Source organism: Gymnoscopelus braueri, assembly GCF_963280865.1.
Source record: "Gymnoscopelus braueri genome assembly, chromosome: 3".
Taxonomy (NCBI): domain Eukaryota; kingdom Metazoa; phylum Chordata; class Actinopteri; order Myctophiformes; family Myctophidae; genus Gymnoscopelus; species Gymnoscopelus braueri.
This window is the reverse complement of record NC_137612.1, coordinates 23,556,971-23,579,000: the sequence shown is the minus strand read 5'-3', so window position 1 is coordinate 23,579,000 and position 22,030 is coordinate 23,556,971. Positions and strand designations below refer to the sequence as shown.

The 22,030-nt window shown below is 43.3% G+C and overlaps 1 protein-coding gene across 4 annotated transcripts in view; it reads right to left on the bottom strand.

Moving 5' to 3' along the window:
* rap1gapb (RAP1 GTPase activating protein b) overlaps positions 1-22,030 on the bottom strand; it is a 115,725-nt gene that overhangs the window by 28,033 nt on the left and 65,662 nt on the right. For 3 of the 4 annotated variants that reach the window (XM_080422048.1, XM_080422046.1, XM_080422049.1), the window contains exons 4-12: positions 12,862-12,909; positions 10,434-10,472; positions 9,491-9,679; positions 8,865-8,968; positions 3,871-3,949; positions 3,326-3,379; positions 2,955-3,038; positions 2,271-2,371; positions 1,184-1,313 (exon numbers count right to left, since the gene is read on the bottom strand). In XM_080422048.1, coding sequence (XP_080278174.1) covers positions 1,184-1,313; positions 2,271-2,371; positions 2,955-3,038; positions 3,326-3,379; positions 3,871-3,949; positions 8,865-8,968; positions 9,491-9,679; positions 10,434-10,472; positions 12,862-12,909 — 828 coding nt within the window. Of the gene's footprint in view, positions 1-1,183; positions 1,314-2,270; positions 2,372-2,954; positions 3,039-3,325; positions 3,380-3,870; positions 3,950-8,864; positions 8,969-9,490; positions 9,680-10,433; positions 10,473-12,861; positions 12,910-15,050; positions 15,087-17,974; positions 18,225-22,030 lie in introns of those variants that run through there. The other variant, XM_080422047.1, reaches the window with a different exon arrangement.

The window sequence follows — 22,030 nt, the reverse complement described above, 5'->3', positions numbered from 1 at the left end:
GAACATGAGGGACAGTGGTGCACATGTAAACATAGCTGAGGTCTATGGCTGATTAGTGGGAGGGATGCGGCTCTGCCTGTGATTGGCAGAAACGTGGAAGAACCAGGTGCTGAGATTGAATGCATCTGTGAGGCTGCTGTCAGGATCAGACTTGGGCCACGGGAAGACTCCCTGTGGGTGAAACCTCCTACCGCTCAGTGCTCTGCCAATCTGCGATTGCACACTCTTGAGTACACTGCTGCATGCCAGTACTGTGCTCTGTGTACAGTGATGTACAGTGTGAAATAAATATCAACCTGCTTCGATTTGAACCATACTGTGGAGGAAGTGTCGAAGGCTAAGGTTTTTGGCATGGAGAAGTTTGGGAACCCCTGGGCTATTGTACATGGTGGTTATTTAGCAAACACTGCATTGATTGTTCTTCTTCTAGAACACACACACATACTGCACCACCCACCCACCCACACACATACTGCACCACCCACACACACACACACACACACACACACACACGCACACACACACGGATGGAGTTGGTAATTACTGTTGCATTGAAATGCATGGATTCATAGTGGAATCTGCAAAATCATCGGGAGTCTCAAGGCCTCATGCATAAAAGCGACAGAAGAAAATAAGTCAACTGAACAACTAAACAAAGCCTTGTGAAAACTGTACCACACTCCGTTACCCAAACACCATCCAGCCTATTCACACACAGACATTTCATACACAAATACACAGGCCCACTCTTGTGGGTATGAATCATTGTTATGATATAGATAAATGCCACAGACAGCACAAAGTATCAAAATTCTGTTGCTACATTCCAAGTAGCAACAGAATTTTCAAGTGATAGCTTCATAGACATCCTCTTACTACTTGCTGCAAGGGGGATTTGGGAGGATGGCTTTTAGTTTGTATGCTCCGTGCTCTTGAAATCAGGTTCAGAAAGACTAAACTAATAGCACTCAATCCCTTGGGGTGATTTCAAAAGGTCATTTCAGATATTACAAATTGAGGTCTGCAGTTGTTTTACATGTGTATGAATCTGTAATTTGAATTTTTGCTTTGTGTTTTATTGTATTTTATGCAGTAATCTTTCTTGACCAAGGATTCCCCTGGGCAAGAGACAGGAGCCACCTGTTTAAAAAGAATGGACAACTCGCACCTCAAATCATCTTACCTGCTGCGAGTCTCCCTCTGTGTAGGGCAGCTTGGTGGAAACATGGAACATTATCTCCTTACTGTGGAAGTTTGTGTAGACGGATTCTGTGCCCGTCTGGCCGTGGGCAACATCCAAGCCACCTCGGAACCTGGAGAGAGGAGAGGAGAGACGAGAAATGAAACAAGAGCCGGGGTGAGATGAAATAAAATCAAGAGAAATGAACACAAGGGTACTGGGAGTGGAAGATAATTGCCAGTGCTTGGAGTGCCCGGTCCATTATCACTCTCATCTATCAATGAAGGACTGCTAAGGGCTGCTTCATCTGCCTACTCCATCACTATGTCTGAAACACTAGAAATATCATGACAAATGTACTGTACTCTATCTAATACACCAGCCTAAAGATAAGTCCACCGCACTACTGCAGGGATTCCTTTAACCCTTTAAGACCTGGAACGCATCTGTGTCACTTTTTCATTTGAGCTAAAAAGCATAATTTTACACTTTGGCTATTCAAAAATAGCAGATAATTTGTAGATCTGCTATTTTTCAAAAATCGTGACAATGTGTGCAAATCTTTGAATATATATCGTTTAAAGCGAACATTTTTAACTCTATTCTTTGCTTCTGGGGGGTCCCTGGAACAAAACATTTTGAGATGGGGGTCGGCGGCCAAATACATATAATATTTTAGGGTCCTTGACATGAAAAAGTTTGAGCACCACTGATATAGAAACATACGTTTATTCAGAAAACTGTTAGGATTTAGAAGACATTTGTAGAATCGTCTTCAGGTCTTAAAGGGTTAAAGTAAGCTTTAACCCATTCAATCCGGGAAAGCATCCGTGTCATTTTAGATTTTAGCCATCTATAGCAAAATAGGTTTTTCAGAAAACTGTTTTAGAAGGCATTTTTAGAATCAGCCTCAGGTCTAAATTAACAATACATGAAGCTATGAGGTGGAGACTAGTACTAACTAGGCTGTCTTACACATTGCGGGACAGTCCCAAACATGGAATGTTTCTCACTCATCACACACACGCAAGCACGCATGCACACGCATGCACACGCATGCACACACATAAACATTTCAATCATTACCAACCCTTTAAAGTCATGGAGTTCTATCTTCTGACCCAGAAATTCTAAGAACTCTACAAAGGCAGGACTTTCGTCCATGTTTCCAAACAGCTCCTCCTCTGCTGTCTGCAAGAAGGAAATTTTGCAATAATGAGATGACATGAAAAATGTTTGTCGACTACCTTTTTTCACTGACGAAAACTAAATAAAAACGAATCTATAATAAAACTAAGACTAAATATATTGACAATTTTGTCAAAAAATGTAAACTAGACTAAAATGTTAGGGAGGGGCTAATGGAGAAGAGATCCAGTAGAACTAAAAGACAAAAAAATATATGTTTGGTTGCGCTCGGGTGTTGCGCTCTGAAAATAGCAGATCTACAAGGAGCTTGTAGATCGGCTATTTTCAGCGTGCAACCAAATGTAAAATCAGCCATTATGACGCCATCAAGGCACCGCCAAAATACAATTTAGTCGACTGAATCAACTGTAGATTTAGTCGACTATAATTTTATGATATTTAGTCCACTAAAATTAGACTAACAGTAAAACATTTCAGACGACTAAAATATGACTAAAACTAATTAGGATTTGATTCAAAAGACTATGACTAAAACGGAATCAAAATTTGCTGTCAAAATCAACACTACATTGGAGATCAGAAGGGGGATAAAATGCAGTCTCTGCCAATTTCACGTGTGACTCACCTGGCCAAACTTTTGATAAGCAACCCCAAACTTGAAGTTGTTGTTGATCACATGCTCATCGAAGGTGACGATGAGCCTTGAGGCCTGGAATCAGAATCACAAGTGGGTTCATTCACTGTCCTGAACATTTGCATGTACAGGAAACTTGGCTTGGTGTACAGTAGGCTTTCTATATTAGGCACAGTATGAAACATATATGGTGTAGATCAGACATCCACGCTAGCATTAAAAATACTAAACACTGGAGGACTTGGTTTTTTTCACAGCTTTTTTCAGAAGAAAATGTAAAGGTGTTAAACGTGTGAAGAGTGGATATGAATGAGTAGCAGGATAATGGTTACAACTCATGTCAGGTGAGAATGAATGGGTACCTTTGGGTAGAGGATGGGGTAAAATCTGTCCACGTTTATTTCCTCACAGACAAGCTGCAAAAGAACAAACAGGTATGCTCAGCTTCTGTTCCCAAATCTGTTCATGTTTTCTTCTTCTTTTTACTACTATGACTTAGGGGTGTGCCGATTTATCGTCCCGCGATATATCGCGATACGTTTTCATGACGATATGTATCGTTTTGGGGGGGGGAATATGGTTTTGAAAAAAAATAATATATATATATATATTTATATTTTTTTGCAATAATTATAATGCAAAAACAGAAGTATTTGTTTGTATTTGCTTCCCCCCCCCCCCATATATTTGAATAAGCTTCCCCCCCCCCCCCCCCATATATTTCCATATTAAAAAAGTGCCATATATCGACGATATATGGCACTTCGATACAATATCGATACGACACAACATAATATCGTATCGGATCGATATCGGATCGATGTTGTGAGCCCAATATCGTATCGTATCGTTTCGTGAAATTAGTGTATCGGCACACCCCTACTATGACTAGATTGCAATCGCCTACCTTGGCCATTTGGACAACATTGGGGAACTCGGTAAGGCAGGAGATGGGAATCACATCGTGGTGGGTTTTTAACTTTGTCCTGAAAGACAAACCATTTTGGAGAGACAAAACGCTCACAGTTTAGTCTCTGTTCTATTCCTTTCAAGTCAACCCCTCCCTCACCCCCACCCCAAGGCTGTGTGATATTATTTATATGTTCTCTGTCTATCAATGCAAATTCAGGGAGCATGGTGTCATGTGCTACATGAGAGCAAGTCATGCTCCTAATTTTCATTACTCACTCCCACTAAAGTATCTTTCTCAAATGTTGCCTTTGCAGACTCTCACACACTCACAGATGTCTACAAATTGCTGCTGTCATAAGCCGCTTACATAGCAGCTAACAGTATAGTGTTCACAGAACACATCGTGGTACAGAAAGGTGAATAAAGCTAAGAAAGACATAGTGATGACAATATTGAGTCCTTTTACCAAACCTGAAGATTTCCTTATCTTTAAGCCAGTTATGTAACTGGACCTACAACTTCTAGGTTCTATGTCACAGTAACTGGGCAATCAATTTTGAATAACCTCAGTGCTTGATGCAACTGAAACAAGGAAAACTATGGAAGGCACTAAATATCGACCGATAGTTTCTTTACGACACAGTGATTGCAGAGGCTTGTCCTTGTCTTTTAACAATGCATGCAAAAAGTCAAGAAGACAATATAAATGTTGGCATTGAATATCCTCAGTGCAGCATACATCCACAATGACTGACATGGTTGACTGTGCTCCAGGATGAAATTGCCTTAAGGCATTGACTTGGAAGCTAGTCAGCCTCATCTTTCTGGAGGCCAAAAGAGGAGGTAGTACCAGTTTCCCGGTAGGCAGACAACCCCCCCCCTTTTTTGTACGTATTTTTTAGTTTTTTCATGCTTTTTGCTTTTTTTGTACTGTTATTTTCTCTGTATTTTGTGTTGATATTTGAACTGTTTGGTTGCTACTATATGTGTCTATGAAATGAATACCAAGGACCTCAACGGAAACAAGTCCTCAAGGACTTTTTTGGACGGACCTTTTAGACAAAAGTATTATAAATGTAATTGTGATGTTTTACATTCTTTTTGCCTAATAAAAATTTCAATCAATCAATCAATTTCGAAATTGATAACTGATTCCCACCCTATTGGTATGCATCTCGGACGGCGCTGAATTAACAGCACGGCCCTCAAGCCCACTTCTGTCGACGTGCCGGCCTTGTTTGAAAAGTAACCCATTTGTTGTAAAACCGCTCCTTATTTCAATAAATAAATTCAAAACATGGGAGTCACATTAGAACTCTGTCTCACAAGGAGCAATATGTTTTGTGCACGGCGTCTCTCCATTGCATAGTTTCGGCTCAGCACGCCACCGTTCCACCCCCATTTTTGCCTTTGCATTAGTCCCTGGTGGTACCCAGTGCCTTTTTCCGTCCCGTACTGCCTAAGTTCCCCAAGCAGGGCTAAACTGGTACCAAATAGTGACATGTAATGCTTACTGACTACCGACTGGTCAGAGAAACCTCACTAGCCACAAACAGACAATCGCACATCCATTGGACGCACGGCTTGCAAGTCATGAATACCATTGTTTCCACCCGTTATCGTTTTATATTTGCATTTCGTATTTTCTATTCGCGAGGATGTCTCCTCCTGTGTGTAATTGCTAATGTAGAGCTCGGTGAGATTAGAATGCATTGTGTTTGTTGTACTGTATATTGTACACTCTGAGAGTGTACAAATGTAACCCATTGAACCCCATGTGTGCCGGTATTGCACATCGCAAATAGCCAAATCTCCAAGCTCACAAAGCGTCACACTGTGACACGCTGTGCGCTTGTAGATCGGCTATTTTTGCACACAATTACGCGTAACTCAGGCTTTATAGTGAGAAAGCCTGGGAACGAGGTTGACCCACAAGAACACTACTACCGTCTGCAGGTGGATAGGGAGGCCGTTGCCTAGCTGCGCGCTCGCCCGCTTTAATGCTCCATCAACAAGGAGAAAAAAAAACTGCTCTTACAATCTAGAGTGCACTCTCTAGGGTACTAAAATTAATACACAGGTTATATGGGAGCGCATGCAGCATTCTTGCCTCTCCTCCTCCTCCTCCCATTCCTCTCCTCTCTCCTCCTGGTCTGTCATTAGCAGAATGCGGAGGAGTGGAGGATTTCACAGTTTTGTGAGCACAGGACATCATGGGTGAAGGTGTGTGTGGGCGGGATTATGTCTGCAGCTGTGAGTAGAAGGAGCCTGTATGGCGGGTTCTGCGTTCAGACAGCGAAGATAACTAGGCTATTGTTGCCGTATATGGGATTGGACCCCTGGAAGAGGAGTGATCAACAAACACCAGTATGAGGCTGGACATGGCAAACGTCCAGTAACGTTCAGGTGCTTTCAGTCAGCCGGCTACGTCTATCGGATAGAGCGGTGATTCTCAACCAGTGGTCCAGGGACCACCAGTGGTCCCTGGAAACTAGTGAGCCAAAGCTAACCACTTAGCTTTGGCTATTCAAAAATAGCAGATATACAAGCTCATAGCGCGGCACCCAGTGCCGCGCTATGAGCTTGCAGATCTGCAATTTTTTTTCAATCTTGAAAATGTGTGCATATCTTTGAATAATCTTTTTTTTTTTCAAAGCGAACATTTTTAACTCAAAGCTTTGCTTCTGGGGGTCCCTGGCACAAAACACAGATGGGGGTCCGCAGCCAAATGTATATACATTTAGGGGTCCTTGGCATGAAAAAGGTTGAAAACCACTGTGCCAGAGCACATGGTCTCCAAAGTGGGGTTGTTGTGATGCAACACGTTGTAAACTTTTAGATTGGCCTTTTTGCAGGCAAAAAGAATTGCCATTAAAAAACAATAAGTGTGTGTGAGTGTGTGTGTGTGGGGGGGGGGGGGGGCAGCCAGAGGCTATGGCTATAGCCTAGAGCACACTATGACAAATGGGGAGATTGAGGGATCGAGGTGCATTGGAGGGCATCGAGTTGATAGGAACAAAGCCAGAGTGAGAGAGAGATTGACAGACGGAGACAAAAGTGACAACATAAAGAGATAGAGGGGGGCGACTGCTGATCAAGATGATCAGTATGCATCAGCACACTCTAGCCTCCTTGAAAAGATACAATGACAAGAGTGAAAGATGTCAATCAGCTGTTGTTATACCACATTTTGATGCCTGATCATTCCTCTGTATCGCTCAAGATTGCTACAGACTTAATGTATTGCAAGTTGTGAAATATGTAATGAATTTTTTTGTCCATTTTGAAGGTTCACAGTCTAAGAAAAGATTACTAAGAAAAGCCAAAAGCAGTTTAACCTTTACTTTAGTTTACTAGTTAATGAGCCCTATTTTATACTTTGGTTATTCTAAAATAGCAAATAAAATAAAAATACGCCTACTGTCCTGCCCAACATAGGGACACCAGCGTTAATGTGGTTAAATGGTTTGTGAGTGGAGTTTGAGAGACAAAACGCTGGCTGAAATATTTTTCATCTCCTCCAAAAACCTTTCAAACGACTTTTGACTTTCTTAGTCATCTGTTGGAGTGTGAACTCCCAAATTGTTTGCATTGCGAGTATCCTGGTTGATCGCAACCAATGTCTTGAACATGTAACGCATGGGATTCAAACCCGGGCCTCTGATGTGAAAAGCCAACATCCTTTCCACTAGCCTAAAGGGGAATCCCGCCTTGGCTGGGGGATGTCGCTCGATCAGTGGTGCTCTTTCATGTCAAGGTATGTCAAGTATATGTATTTGGCCACCGACCCCCATCTGAAAATGTTTCGTGCAAGGGACCTCCAGAAGCAAAGATTTGAGTAAAAAAAAAAGTGCTTTCAAAGAAATACATATTTATTCAAAGATTTGCACATATTTTCAAGATATTTCAAAAATAGCAGATCTACAAGTTTAGCTTGTAATATCTGCTATTTTTGAATAGCCAAGGTATAAAATAATGGTTAAAGTGGTTACACAGATCTGCTTTCCAATTTACAATGGCTGCAGTCACACTGCAGGCATCTCTACTGGACGCGTCAAAACCTGTTGACACGTCTCTCAGAGATCGGTTCTATTTTGGAGCGTCGCCGCGTGGCACAGATGTTCCAAAATGAGTTGGAGCAACCCCACAGAAAGGTAACCTCTACTTATTTCATTTTCTTTCTCTTGACGCGCATCAGTGATGCTTTCAGTGTGTCACGTCCTTAAGAATAGAGATACAGAAAAAAGGCACATCCCCTCAATGTTATTTATTTATTTGTATTTGTTTTTTTAAATGTTTATATCCCACGATTTTGCAACCCGATTTTTTTCACCCAGTGCAAATTGTCTAAGTAATCCTGGGCGCTACACCCCGTCTGCCAGCCTAGGGAGAGCCCAGACCGGAGCTCATGCCACCTTCAATGCATGAGAGCTAGCAAGCCTTCTTATGGGTTGGATGTAGCGCGGTGTGGAAGGAACACGTTATTCCAACCAGTTCCTTCCCCCTCCATCAGGCGCCCCGGCTGACCAGGGGGAGGCAGTATAGAGACCAGGATTACAGCATGTTTTTGTGAGGGTACCTACCCTAGGGGACACGGGGAGAACATGCAAACTCCACAAAGAAAGGCCCTTTCGCCAACCCCACCTAGGGTATGGGCGCTGATGACGCGGAGGAGAAGACACGCCCCCAGCGCCCACAGCGTCCCCGGCGGGAATCGAACCCAGGACCTTCTAGCTGTGAGGTGACAGCGCTACCAAGTGCGCCACCGTGCCCCCTCAATGTTTTTTTAAAATCGAGAGTGGAAAAAATCAGCCTTGTTCAATTTTTACACTCCCAGAGTTAAATTGACATTGAGGATTTTACTATGAACAAAGGGAATAAGAAGCCATTATTATGAGTTTGACAGCTCAAGGAACAGAAAGGGAGGCCATTATTATGAGTTTGACAGCTCAAGGAACAGAAAGGGTGAGCATGACCAGGATGCTGTACCTCAGCATCAAGCGCAGGTGCTCCTGGTCCCCAATGACGTCATACTTCATGGAAAAGATAATATGGCCCAGAGCTGCATCCATGGTGTAATAATTAAAGTGTTCCTGACAGAGAAAGGGAGAGAGAGTGAGGGAGTCAGAGGCTACGGTACACTGAGTTTACAAATGGATAAATAGCACTGAGGATTTTACTGTGTATAGAATCACAGCCCAGCAAGCCTAACGGTAAGTGATGCAAAACATAATTATAGGGGGGCTGGAGTTTTTTCATTGTAATTTCCATGGTTAATATTGGCAACAAAAAAAAATTGTCACATTTCTATGTTTGCTATGTTGTGTGAATTCAGGATACCCGACACTCTCTAAAAGTGTTAATACTTCATTTGTGGCTTACATGGCATACCTGGCTGCTGGGTCGCAAGACAAATTTCAGTGTGAACTGACAATAAAGTATTATCGTATTATTGTATCGTAATGTGACCAAAAATATACACCCTATTATGTATGCAGCGTATTTCTCCTTGAAATGTTGACGTCACAAAATGTTAACCCCAATCCCATCATTTCGATACAGAGAATGACGTATGAAGTCAAATTTGACATCGACTGCATGTTCCTCGTCCTCACCTTGCCCATGAACTGTTTCCTGTAGATTTTGGCGGTGCTATTGGTCTCCAGTTTGACCTGGGACGTGGGACAGGTTGTTGGCTGGGCAGCTTCTGGGGGGGCTTTGGCCTCGTGATTGGTTCCCTCGATCCAGTAGCCTCCGAACTGTGGCAGCAGGATGAGAGGGAAGGGACTGGTACGACCCAGAACCTGACACAGTGATGATGGACAGAACAGAGGTCATGACACAACAGTGCCAGCAGGTTTGATTTTCTGTTAACACAGTAATTATTACCCATTAGTGTGTTTGGTATACTGCTCTTTCTTAACCTATTAAGACCGGGAGGGCATCTGTGTCGTTTTATTTGTATTTCTTTGGTTATTCATACATAGCAGATATACAAGCTCATGAGCTTGTAGATCTGCATTTTTTTTTTATCGTGATTTTTTTTTGCAAATCTTTAGTTTGAATATATATAAATTTGAGTTACAAATGTTCGCTTCAAAAAATATATATATATCAAAGATTTGCACAAATGTTCACGATTTCTCAAAAATAGCAGATCTACAAGCTCATAGCGCGGCACTATGAGCTTGTAGATCTGCTATTTTTGGATAGCCAAAGAAATCTAAAAATTACACACGATGAGTTCCCGGTCTGAATGGGTTAATCGCCCTTAATCACCATCCACCATTTTAATTGTTCACCCAATTGACTGGCTTAATTGTATTGTGTATTCCATTCCCTCGGAAATTAGTTTTCTTAATTGAGACGGATAGTAGTAAAGCTGAGAGGGGAAAGGGCTGTAAATTCCAGTTCTGTAACTAACTGCACATGTGTGGGCTGATGGTTAAATCTGACATTCAACTATAGCATCAACCTTCAACATAGTGTGTACAGAATATGATGTAGAACATGTGTGTGTGTGTGTGTGTGTGTGTGTGTGTGTGTGTGTGTGTGTACCTCATGAACACTAGGGTAAGGGATGTAGTCCTCTTCTGTCTGTGGGGGAGATGAATGTGAGACATGATGAAAAACAAGCTTAAAGGGATAGTTCACCCAAAAAATTACTTATTTTCGATTGATTGCTCACCCCATGGAGACTCTTTCATTCATGGATATTTTTTTGTTTTTGGCGCACTGCTAAGCCAATAATTTGATTACCGGCGGAAAGATGCCAATGTAGGTAGGTAGGAGACACAAAGTAGACTCCAACCGGAAATACACCCGGTCATCAAATTATTAGCTTAGGAATGCGACAAAAACTAAAAAATAATCCATGAATTCAAGGCTTCATGGGGTGTGTAATTGATCAGCCTGATCTCCAGAGATTACCGTAACATTGCACGGAACGAGTGCACTTCATTCCGTGGATAGCCGCCTCGGAACTCCCGAATTGCGTGCATATGTACGGCGAGTCCCACGGTGGGCGTAACCAGTCGCAACCCGGAAAAACCCGGAAGCAGAGCAGTCCCCACAAAAAAAATTACGATTCTGTGCCTATCGGTACATAACTCAAACGGCGCTGAGTAGGCACAGGCGAACTGTCACCCCGTGAAGGACCACCGAGGGAGCTAAGGCGACCGAGTTGCCGTCCTGAACGGTGGGACTGCGCGCCTCCGAAATGGTTTTGTCACAAAGGGAGCGCCGTACCATATGCACGCAATTCGGGAGTTCCGAGGCGGCTATCCACGGAATGAAGTGCACTCGTTCCGTGCAATGTTACGGTAATCTCTGGAGATCGGGTTGAATTGATAGAAGAAAAAAAAAAATGGGTGAACTACTCCTTTAAAGTTTACTGCCCCCCGACCCACAAGTTGAGAACCACTGTCTCTCTAGTGACCACATTGTCCCCTGCCCACTCACTTCACTTTTCTTTCAGCTACAGTAGTTACTATCTAATCATTGGTTCTGGCTTCTGCTGTTGCTATGCAACTACAGTTTAGTCATACTCAGTCAGTGTGGTACTCTTAAAATATTTGTATTATTATTATCTTATTTTTTTCCTCCCCCCAAATGCTCTGAGCTAAATACACAACGGTCTCTCTCAGTGCTGTCTGCAAAATGAAGCCAGCATTGGACAGAGAGGCTGGAAGGATGCATGGAGCCATAGCATGTGTCTGTGAGAGTCACTTGAAGGTCAACTGAACTATAACTGCTATCATGCGCACAATATTAACTTCAATTTACAATTTAGCCGTTTAGCAGACACAGTCTTATCCAGAACACCTTACAATAGGCAAGAATTAGAAGAGTAAGTGGCACGAACCCTAGCCAACAAACAGCAGGGTAAACGGTCAAGTATATAGCATGCAAGGAAAAGTAGGAAGTATGACAAAGTAACTAGGATACCATGCAAATATCTAATAAACAACACGCTATCTAAATAACATTCTTAGTATCTGTGGCAAGCAAACATATCTATAAAAATTAACTCATTGGCCGCCATTAACGCATTAATGCGATCTAATAAATAGTGCGCTTGGCCGCCAATAACGCATAAATGCGTTCTATTGAATTTTTTTTTTTTTAATTTGACCCTAAGACCTAGGAGATATGATTGTTTGAAGATCTAGACTCCTATCCACTTCCTTGTTAACTTAAAACTTAAAAATTCTGTATCTCGGCTCCTGAGTACTTTTTGTTTTTCAATTAAAAATCTCTGGCAGCCAACAGCTAAAAATCTGAAATAACTCTGGCAGCTGGTGAGTTAAACATACACAGCATATGTGAACAAGTAACCAACATACAGTACATCTGCGTAGCATAACTAGCATCTGTCAAAATTGGCAACAAGAAGTGATACAAGGAAAAAAGGAACAGGTGAGTTTTCAGACCCCGCATAAAAAATTCCACAACTTGGGAGCCAGCAGGGAGAATAACACTTCAATGATACCAGCCTTGTACACAACATAATATTCAAGCACCTGAAAAAGCTGAGTCCGTATCAAAAGTGCAGCAACTTGGCACCTAAAAAATAGTGTCAGCTACACTGCAGACTCATGAATGTTAAATGTGTACATTAACACTCAGGATTCTGCTGTGTATTGTATATCTCTGCACTTGGTGGGCCAACTCCAAAAAACAGCCACCAAACCATTTCTGTTGATTATCGCAAACACTTGTTTGAGACTGACCTACCCGCACGGTAATCCCATTGGGAATATCTGACAGAATCATGTTAATTCCAGCCTCATTTTGTCTATCTAGGTAATAGGATAGCTAGGGATTTTTCACGGCTCTGGGCTCAACGAGTTCCTAACTCAGGTGGTAAGCATTCAACAAGCCTGTCCGACGGATGATAATCAGCGGTTTAAGGCTCTGCCGTTATAAGGACGCTTTAAACTACCGGTGGTCTGCGGGAGATATGAGGGATTCATTCAGCACTCACTTTGAGGACGGGAGGGAGGCTGCATCTTTGCTCGTCCATTCTGCTGCCCTGTGGGGGGGGGGGGGGGGAGACAGACAGACAGTGAGGGCAAGGGAGGGAGGGGGAGAGAGAGAGAGAGAGAGAGAGAGAGAGAGAGAGAGAGAGAGAGAGAGAGAGAGAGCAGGCCAAGGTGGAACACAAGAGAAAGGTGAACACAGGAACACAAACTCACATTATTATTCAACACAAACGCACACATTTCTTTTTTATTTTGACAGTCAAGAGTCAAAGTGTTCCTCTGCAAACTGACTGACAGCAGGAGATGCATCAGGTGGAAATAACTTGTGTTTACGTGACACACAGCAGCAGCGAGCAGAAGGGACACATAGGAAAAGAGGAAGTAATAGCAGAGAGGCTTTCGAGAGATAAAGAGAAGACAGTATGTAGAAATAGAGAGAGAAGTAGAAAGTGACAAATGAACAGCAAACAGAAGTGTGAGAGTGAGCGGGAACGGGAAGACTGCAGACACCATTACCCACAATTTCAATAAATGACCAAACAGGCCAAAAGGCTTTCGGTTATTCGCCAGACTCGTTTTTCGCTGACTGTCGCCCCTGAGGCACAGAGTGAAACGGTTCACAAAGCCGCCCTGATCCCTGACCCGAGCCTCATACAGAACTTGCAAGTACAAATGATTGATTCAATCAATATTATTTTATACTGGGCTGATACCTCAGCAAATGCCATTCCACACCAATTACTTGTTTGAGGAGCTATAGTCCATCTAAAATAAGCTGTAACAAACGTGTTGTGGGACTCGCATGTGGCTGCCAATAGATGGTCCACAAGATGGACTATAATTATAAAATGGGTTTAGCTGAGAGAAGCCCCAACTTTGAAGTCAATATGACAAGCTTTGGAGCTACTTAAAGCAGACATAATACATGTTACAGGAAGAAATCCCTGATGCCTTTAGTCACAGTCCAGCTATCAGCTAGCCACTAAGGGCTGTTCCATGTAAAGGATACTTTTACTTTGAATCTATCATTTCTTAGTTTGAATTAAGATAAAAGCGAAATCCAATTAAATTAAATGTCATTGTACTGTCAAGGTCTGTTATTTTTAGGTAAAAAGTTTCCGTCTCTTCAAAGGCTCCGCTCGTCTATTTCTGCTGCTGCTTCAGGCACTCCTGAGAGAGAGGCCGTTTCATGAGAGATGTAAGAAAAAACACAACCATTTCTACTGCAACATCAACTCAGATCGAAATATATTGTCATTCCTCCCCTCCAATGACGCAGATGAACTAAAAATAGTGAGTAAAAAAAAAAAGAGGAAAAAGATGCCCAGAACCTACGCACAAATGTGCTGTAGGATGAGCACCTTGATCAGGAACACAAAAAACAGGGAAAAAATAAATACAAAATGAACAGAACAGGATTTCTTTTACCATTTAAACCCTATGTACTTCGTTGACCGGCGCCCCCGGGGGCCTATACTTGGTTTCCTCAATTTTTTCCCCTCAACAACAAATCTCTTCACCAAAAATAGCCGGTCTACAAGCTCACAATGCATTGCAACGTGACGCTTGTGAGCTTGTAGCTTGTTTTTTTTGTTGTAGAATGTTCACCTCTTATGACATGCCCAGAATAAAAAAATAAATAAAAAAAAATCAACTATTCGACAAGTACCAACAAGGTCGACTAGTGGTTATACTAGTCGACTAGTCCACTAGTTGGTGAAAGCCCTAGCAGGGGGGTAAATAGAGTTTGCATGACAGACAGTGCAAGCGTTTGCGTTTGTGGTCGGGCTGGCGGCAAACTGATTGTAAGACCTACGGTTCAAGGGTTATAGGCCAAAACGTAAACAGCCTGTTATAGTGCCACTATGAGGCCGATTTGAAAGATTTGGGGTAGAGGTTCTTCCTTGGACCACTGGGAGTATGCGTTTCACACTGATCGGTGCAGTGGGGCTCGAGATATGGTGCCCGAGATCTGCTGCTTGTTGTGATTTCGGTTGACCAACCATGCTCACAGACAGATATACACGCGGACCGGGGGGGAGAAAAAAAGTCCCGGCGGAGATTAAAAAAAAAAGAGAAGTATCTGATCCTTGAGGATGTCTGTTTATTACAGTATAGCCAGCGTAAGAGGAAAGCTAGAGTTTTCAAGAGGTGAATGCCGGAGACAAAGGTGGGAGACAACCTACTGTACCTGCATTCTCTCGATCATGGCAAACAGCTCCGAGCTCTGAGGGAAGAGAGATGACACGCCCAAAAGGTATGTATATATATATATTTACAATATATATACACACACATGGGCTCAACAATCAGTGGTGTGTGTGTGAGTGTGTGAGTGTGTGAGTGTGTGTGTGTGTGTGTGTGTGTGTGTGTTATGCCTACTACTTGGATGTCCTCCTCACTAAATCCCTTCTCCTTGTTTTCTAATTTCCACTGTCGGCTTCAAAGTCTCTCAGAGCACACCTTCACTTGGACTCACTGAGAACCCCCCCCCCCCACCCCACATGTTTGACTATCGCACGACAACGATCAGTTGCACTTGCACACCTCGTCACCATCTCACGCCAAACTTCTCAGTAGATCTCAGTGAGTCTCTATACTCACTCAGACAGTGTCATTCCACCACCATGCCTGAATAAAAAGCAAGACACAGCTATAGCTACTGTAGTCTGTCTCTTTTGGGGATAAAGGATTGGCCTCAGCACCTCTGCCATGTGCTTCTTCTCTCTGTGGCAACTGTTGCTATACAGCCAACAGCACAACTGACAGGGGGTTCCTTAGGCCGAATTAGTCTTGTGTCCCTCTCCAGTTGCGGTAATCGCATGACACTGGCTTAACCTATTAGGTAACAAGCCAACTGATTCACACAGATGATGAGTACAGTGGAATCAGGAAATTAACTCAAATTGTCACGGGTGGTTTCACCAACTACATTTAAACTCGGATGTGGCAAGTTTTGTAATATTGAGCCCTGCCCAGTGAGACAGGAAGGCATCAATCCGGACACCATAATTGTGGTTAAATACACTGTGTCTTCACTTGTCAGCTTATTTTACTGTGCTGTGGCCTACAGTGTTTCTGCCTGTTTTGAACGAGGGAACTAAACCACTAACTAAATGGTAAACAGTGCATTTATATAGGGCTTTTATCCAAAGCGCTTTACATAGATTGTGCATTACATTCACCCATTCACACACACACATTCACACACCGATGGAGGAGGAAACCATGCAAGGCACGAACCTGCTCATCGGGAGCAATTAGGGGTTCAGTGTCTTGCTCAAGGACACTTCGACACTAACTCTGGGCGAGCCCGGGATCGAACTGGGAACCTCACGATTCCCATCCGGCCGCTCTACCCCTGAGCCACTGCCGCCCACTAACTAATGGCTGTTTTCCATGTAGGTTGAGCCAGAAGCTTCCATAACCTGAACCTTTCCAGAACTCGTGAAGTTCTGTGAAGTTTTTTTGTTTACGTTTCTATTATAACCAAAACCAGGTACGCCATTAAAAAAAGGGCAATCTACAATCTCACAATGCATCGCAAGGTGACACGTTGTGAGTGAGCTTGTAGATCTACTATTTTAGAAATGTTTTGAAAGTAAAAGTTCTGAGTAGTTCTAGGTGCTGAGAACTCAGGGCTAGCACCACCTCCTGAGCAGGGCCCAAATTAGCTTCCGAGAGTCTTATCTGAGACCAAGCCGCAGCATATGGAAACAAATCCAGAAGCAGTGAAATACGGTAATAGGGCACGACACGGTTGACTTAGTTCTTGCAGTTGAAAAGAGCCGCAACGGAGGCATCCGAGCGCAGTGTAAAACTCAAGTGCTGTAGCCGCTAGGTGAGCAATTGTGATCAAAGCAGACCTCAATATGATGGATTTCAAGCAGCTGCATCCTGAGATGCAGACGGGGAAGGGAGGATCACAGGCACTCCGCCGGTGGTGGATGTCGCTGTTCACTAACACAAGTGGACAAGAGTCAAGCTGATCACTCCACATGACAACTTATATCTAAGTGCTGCAGGGCATGCAAAAAATGTATGTACATACACATACCTGTGCACATGCACGCATATTATACTGTGCCTGCATTTGTATGCGCGTGCACACCCATCGACACACACCGAGCCCCCCCCCCCCACACACACGCGCACACACACACACACACACACACACACACACACACACACACACACACACACACACACACACACACACACACACACACACACACACACACACACACACACACACACACACACACACACACACACACACACACACACACACACACACACACACACACAGCTGGCCCTGACCCAATAGAGTTGAGGGTGCAGCTTGGTCCATTGTTCCATGGGAAAATGAACGGTGCCATATGATATGCAAGATCCTGCTACCAACTGCAAAACAAACATCAGTCTCGCCCTTGTGTTAACCTGACCGGCTATGTGAATGTCACAGACATCAATATAACCCCTATCTGTGTTTTCTCCATCCTGAGAGGGACAGAAACAAGGTGCTCCTGGGGTGATAAGGAGCTGGCCTTGGCAGAACAGATTCTGGATCTGAAGGTAGGCGTGACACGCACACATCAGCATCAATACAAACTACGATCCAACATCAACACCACAACTTCTTATTGTCAGGAAAACAAAGGCTTTGGCCGTTTCCTGGCACAAACTCTTATCTGTGGATGCGCGTGTGTGTGTGTGTGTGTGTGTGTGTGTGTGTGTGTGTGTGTGTGTGTGTGTGTGTGCGCACACGTGGGTGCACACGTGGGTGCACACTCGTGTGTGTGTGTGTGTGGGAGAGAGTGTGTTTAGTACTCATAAGGCTACTAAGTAACTTTAAGGCAATAAAGTAGACAGGTGGACTCCTGTCTACCCACGGCAAATTCAGCACTATACTGAAACAAAACACCTGCTCTGCTCTGACTCGTTCTGTGTCTATACACGTGATAAGCTGAAGGAAAGAGAAGGCTGCCCTACACACTCACTGGCTTACACAGCTCTGAAACGTCTAATGTACGCGTGTAGATGTGTGTCAAGTGAATGTGACGATATATAAACTCATACATGTCAACTGTAACCTAAGCAGGTTAAAATACTCACATCGCTCTGGCACCGTCTCTTGGCAAAAGGATTAGTGGGAGGTGAGCTTAGATCTAGCGAGGCGTTCTTTGCTATCCTGGGCTTCTCCATGACTCCACTAGTAGCGGTTGCAGGCAAGCTGACCAACAGTGAGAGGCAACCGGCGGCGAAAGGTTTGATGGCTGTCTATTAGAATGCATGCATATCTCTGTCAGTGTGTCCTTTAATGAAAGCACATCCTTCTCCCTCCCTTCCGCTTTTCACACACACACACACACACGTGCGCGCGCACCCACACACGTATTATACAGTATGAACACCCTCACGCTTGCACTTACTTTCACACACACCATTCTAGCAGAGAGGGAGGAACAATGTTTCTCCCCTCCCAGCACTACTGTATGCTGCTATCTTCACTCAATCTTGTGCTCTCTCTCTCCCCCTCTCTCTCACGCGCACTCACGCACTGCATGCATACTTCTCTTTTTTGTCTGGTCATACAATGAGAATATTCTCTTCTCTTCCCCTTTCTCTGATCTCATCCTTTCATTCTCCAAATTCAGCCCTCCCATCCGTTGACCTCTCTCCACTCACCCATTTACTGTAGTTCCCCCTCTCTCTCTCTCGCACGTATGCAAGCACACACACACACACACACACACACACACACACACACACACACACACACACACACACACACACACACACACACACACACACACACACACACACACACACACACACACACACACACACACACACACACACACACACACACACACACACGTGTGTTGGAAAAGACAGCCATAAAAGACAAGAAGGTGTCATCACGTGTTTGCCCATGTTTACCCATGTTTAGGTAGGTTGGAATATCAGCCACGAGGTCACGCCTTAAAAACTATTGTCAGCCGGCATGTCTGCAAAATTAAAGTTGCATTGTATTCATGAATTGAATTTGGACCAAACTGAGCTTTGAAACCCGAGCTCATTTCAAGGAAGAGAAGTGTCACTGCAACAGTAGAGTAGAGCATGGGTTCCCAAACTTTTCAGCCCGCGACCCCAAAATAAGGGGGCCATTGACTCGCGACCCCACCCAAACCTGGAGGTAATTTATGCACATAAACTTGCATGTTCGGTGCGCATTTAAAATGCATTAAAATGGTAAAATGGTAAAATGTACTATTTGTAATCATTTTAGGTTGTATTTCATCCATTCTGTTGAATTTAAATTTAAAAAAAAAATATATATATATATATTAAAAAAAATAATTAATGACCCAAAATAATTTCCCGACCCCACCGTCAGTCTCCCGCGACCCCAAGTGGGGTCGCGACCCCAACTTTGGGAACCCCTGGAGTAGCGCAGCTGGATGCCCAGCTATCTCACATTGTTTCTTAAACACATAAAGTCTATTGATACAGTAGTTATCTATCTAATTAATATTTCTACAACTGCTCAGTGCTCATTTACTTTCACTGCACATTAATATTAACAATTATAATTTTGTGTATACAATAGCCTACCACACCAATCTATATATCATCAATTGTGAAATATTGGAGCAAAAAGGGTGTAGTGCAAACTACAAATGACTTCAGAGTAAATTCACTTGTGGTTGACAGTCATGACTGTAGCCATGAGTAGAACTACAAGTATATGATATTGTACTGTATCATACCGTCAGTGGTAGGCAACAGGCAGCCCGTGGGCCAGAACTGGCCCGCAAGCAATAATACTTGGCCCGGCAAATTACTTTGTCAATAATTTACAATCTCTGACTGACAGTCCCACATAGGCAGGACATGGACAGCAATGAATTTGCATGGATGAAACTAGGTAGGATGAGCACATAGAATATATTTAAATACTGTACCTGCTGGTTTATGCTATGTGTATATAGATATCTTAGATTTTTGCCTCTCCTTGACAAGTATTTCTTTACCGTTAGATTTTTTTCTGGTTGGTATCCCTGTCCCCGCTCCCTTCTTTTCTGAAAACAACAAAAACGATGGAACGAATTTCACCCACTTCTTTACACCTGTAAACCTGTGATGTGACAATAAAGTTGATTCTGAGCTTAGAAAAGAAAACTGTCCCGGGGCCAAACTTATTGCGGACCCCTGCCATAGACATGTATGCTGTTCTGGGAACATAGTGGTACACAGCAAAATCATAACGGTTACACGTATGGGTACATTAAAGTCTTATTCATTAAGTTAAATTAACACTCAGGATTTCACTGGGTAATGTACATGTATATGCTCACTTTTAAAAATAGCAGGATGAGAACATTTGAGAAGTCACTATTTGCCCTGACATTTACTGTAATCTTTTGGGAGGGGGTAAACCAAGCTGTTTTTCCAAAGTGCTGATTGTTTTTATTTAATTATTATTTATTATGCGTTATCATGCACCCCAAGTAGACAGATATATGTAACAGATAAGCTGTTCAGCTCGGTGGTGTAAGCTGCAACAGCCTGGCAAAAGATTCAAGCCTTCCATAAGACATGTGCCTCACGTGCTCATTGATGCATACAAGGGAACCAGTAGGAATGTGTAATTGGGTAGTCAAAAGCAGACCGAGAGAAAAGGGATAAAAAAAACATAGATGTCAGCTGAAAGAGACACACACACACACACACACACACACACACACACACACACACACACACACACACACACACACACACACACACACACACACACACACAGCTATGTACTTGACCATGGCCGCGCAATAAGCACAGCTTTGATTGACTGCTTTTAGCCTCCTTTCAGCCTAAATGTCTGACCGTACCTCGTGCCGTTTACATTTCTGACTAATAAAGTATTCAATCAATCAATTAAAACTGCTGAGCACAGCAGATGCAGAAACTGAGGACTGTGGCTGCAGAAGCTCCTCCAAACTCACTACACTGTCTGGAGAGACGAAATGCTTTGCGATTGGCTAGTTCATTGTTAGGCCAACCGGCTGACCAACGCTGGTCAGCCGACCTGGCATTGACATTTAATACCTTGTTCTTCAGTTTATTTTGCATTTGGATGTTTCCCCACTCAGAACCGATTGCACGCCTGTCTGTCCAGGAAAGAGGGTCCCCGCTTTTATGATCCTTCCTGAGGTTTCTTCTTTTTCTTTGCTCACAAGGGCTTTTTCTTTGTGCTCACCTGATCGAGGGTTGAAAGACGAGGGGTACGTCATTTGTTTCCTTTTTAAATGTAGGCATATAGTGACAATAGGCTACACAAATACATTTGAGTTGATGTCTGTACAAGAGATTTATTTCTCAGGTACCAGAGTACATTCCTCTGTCTGCTTTGTGGGAGAGGGTGCTGCAACTGAATATTAAGCCTGCACTGGATAGAGTTTGGGGCAACACTTTATTTTTCATGGAGAAATTTAGCTCATCAGCTAATTCATTTTAAGCTTATTTACAGGGCCTACACTATCCTTTGAAGCCTTTCCATATGAAACAAAGCCAATCAACCGTACTGCCACAAGTTTGTGCAACATTAGGGCGGTTCGTGCGATGTTATATTCTGGGAATGCCCCACTTTCTGTAGGTTTTGGTCAAGGGTGACCTCATTCCTGTCTGATACCCTGGGCCTCAACTTTATTTCTTTTAAATGATGACTTTTTTATAAAAGTTCTCTATCCCACTGACCTTCTCCTTTTTCTTTTGTGTATCGGCATCAAATGTCCAACTCTGTGTCGTGCGGCCACACCCTCGTCATCTTTACCACTAGGAAGAGGCCTTTCTCTGAAGGTGGTGTATACAGGGGACAGGTGTCGCTGAATACGTGGTCGGCAGTCTGCTCAAGCCAGAGTCCTGCACGGGTCCAATTTTGGCAACCCGCACCTGCCCCGCACGTCAATAATCAGATCCATAGACCGACCCGTCACTAGTGATTGATTATATGAAAATACAAACCAGACCCACCCATCAAATAATGGACCACCCTGTTACCACCCTGTTACCCGTGATTACATGCAGTAATCATGCAGTAAGTAGCCTACAGTCACTCAATATAAAATGCTTTTAACACAAGATAGCAGCCTTCAACAATAGCGGTATATT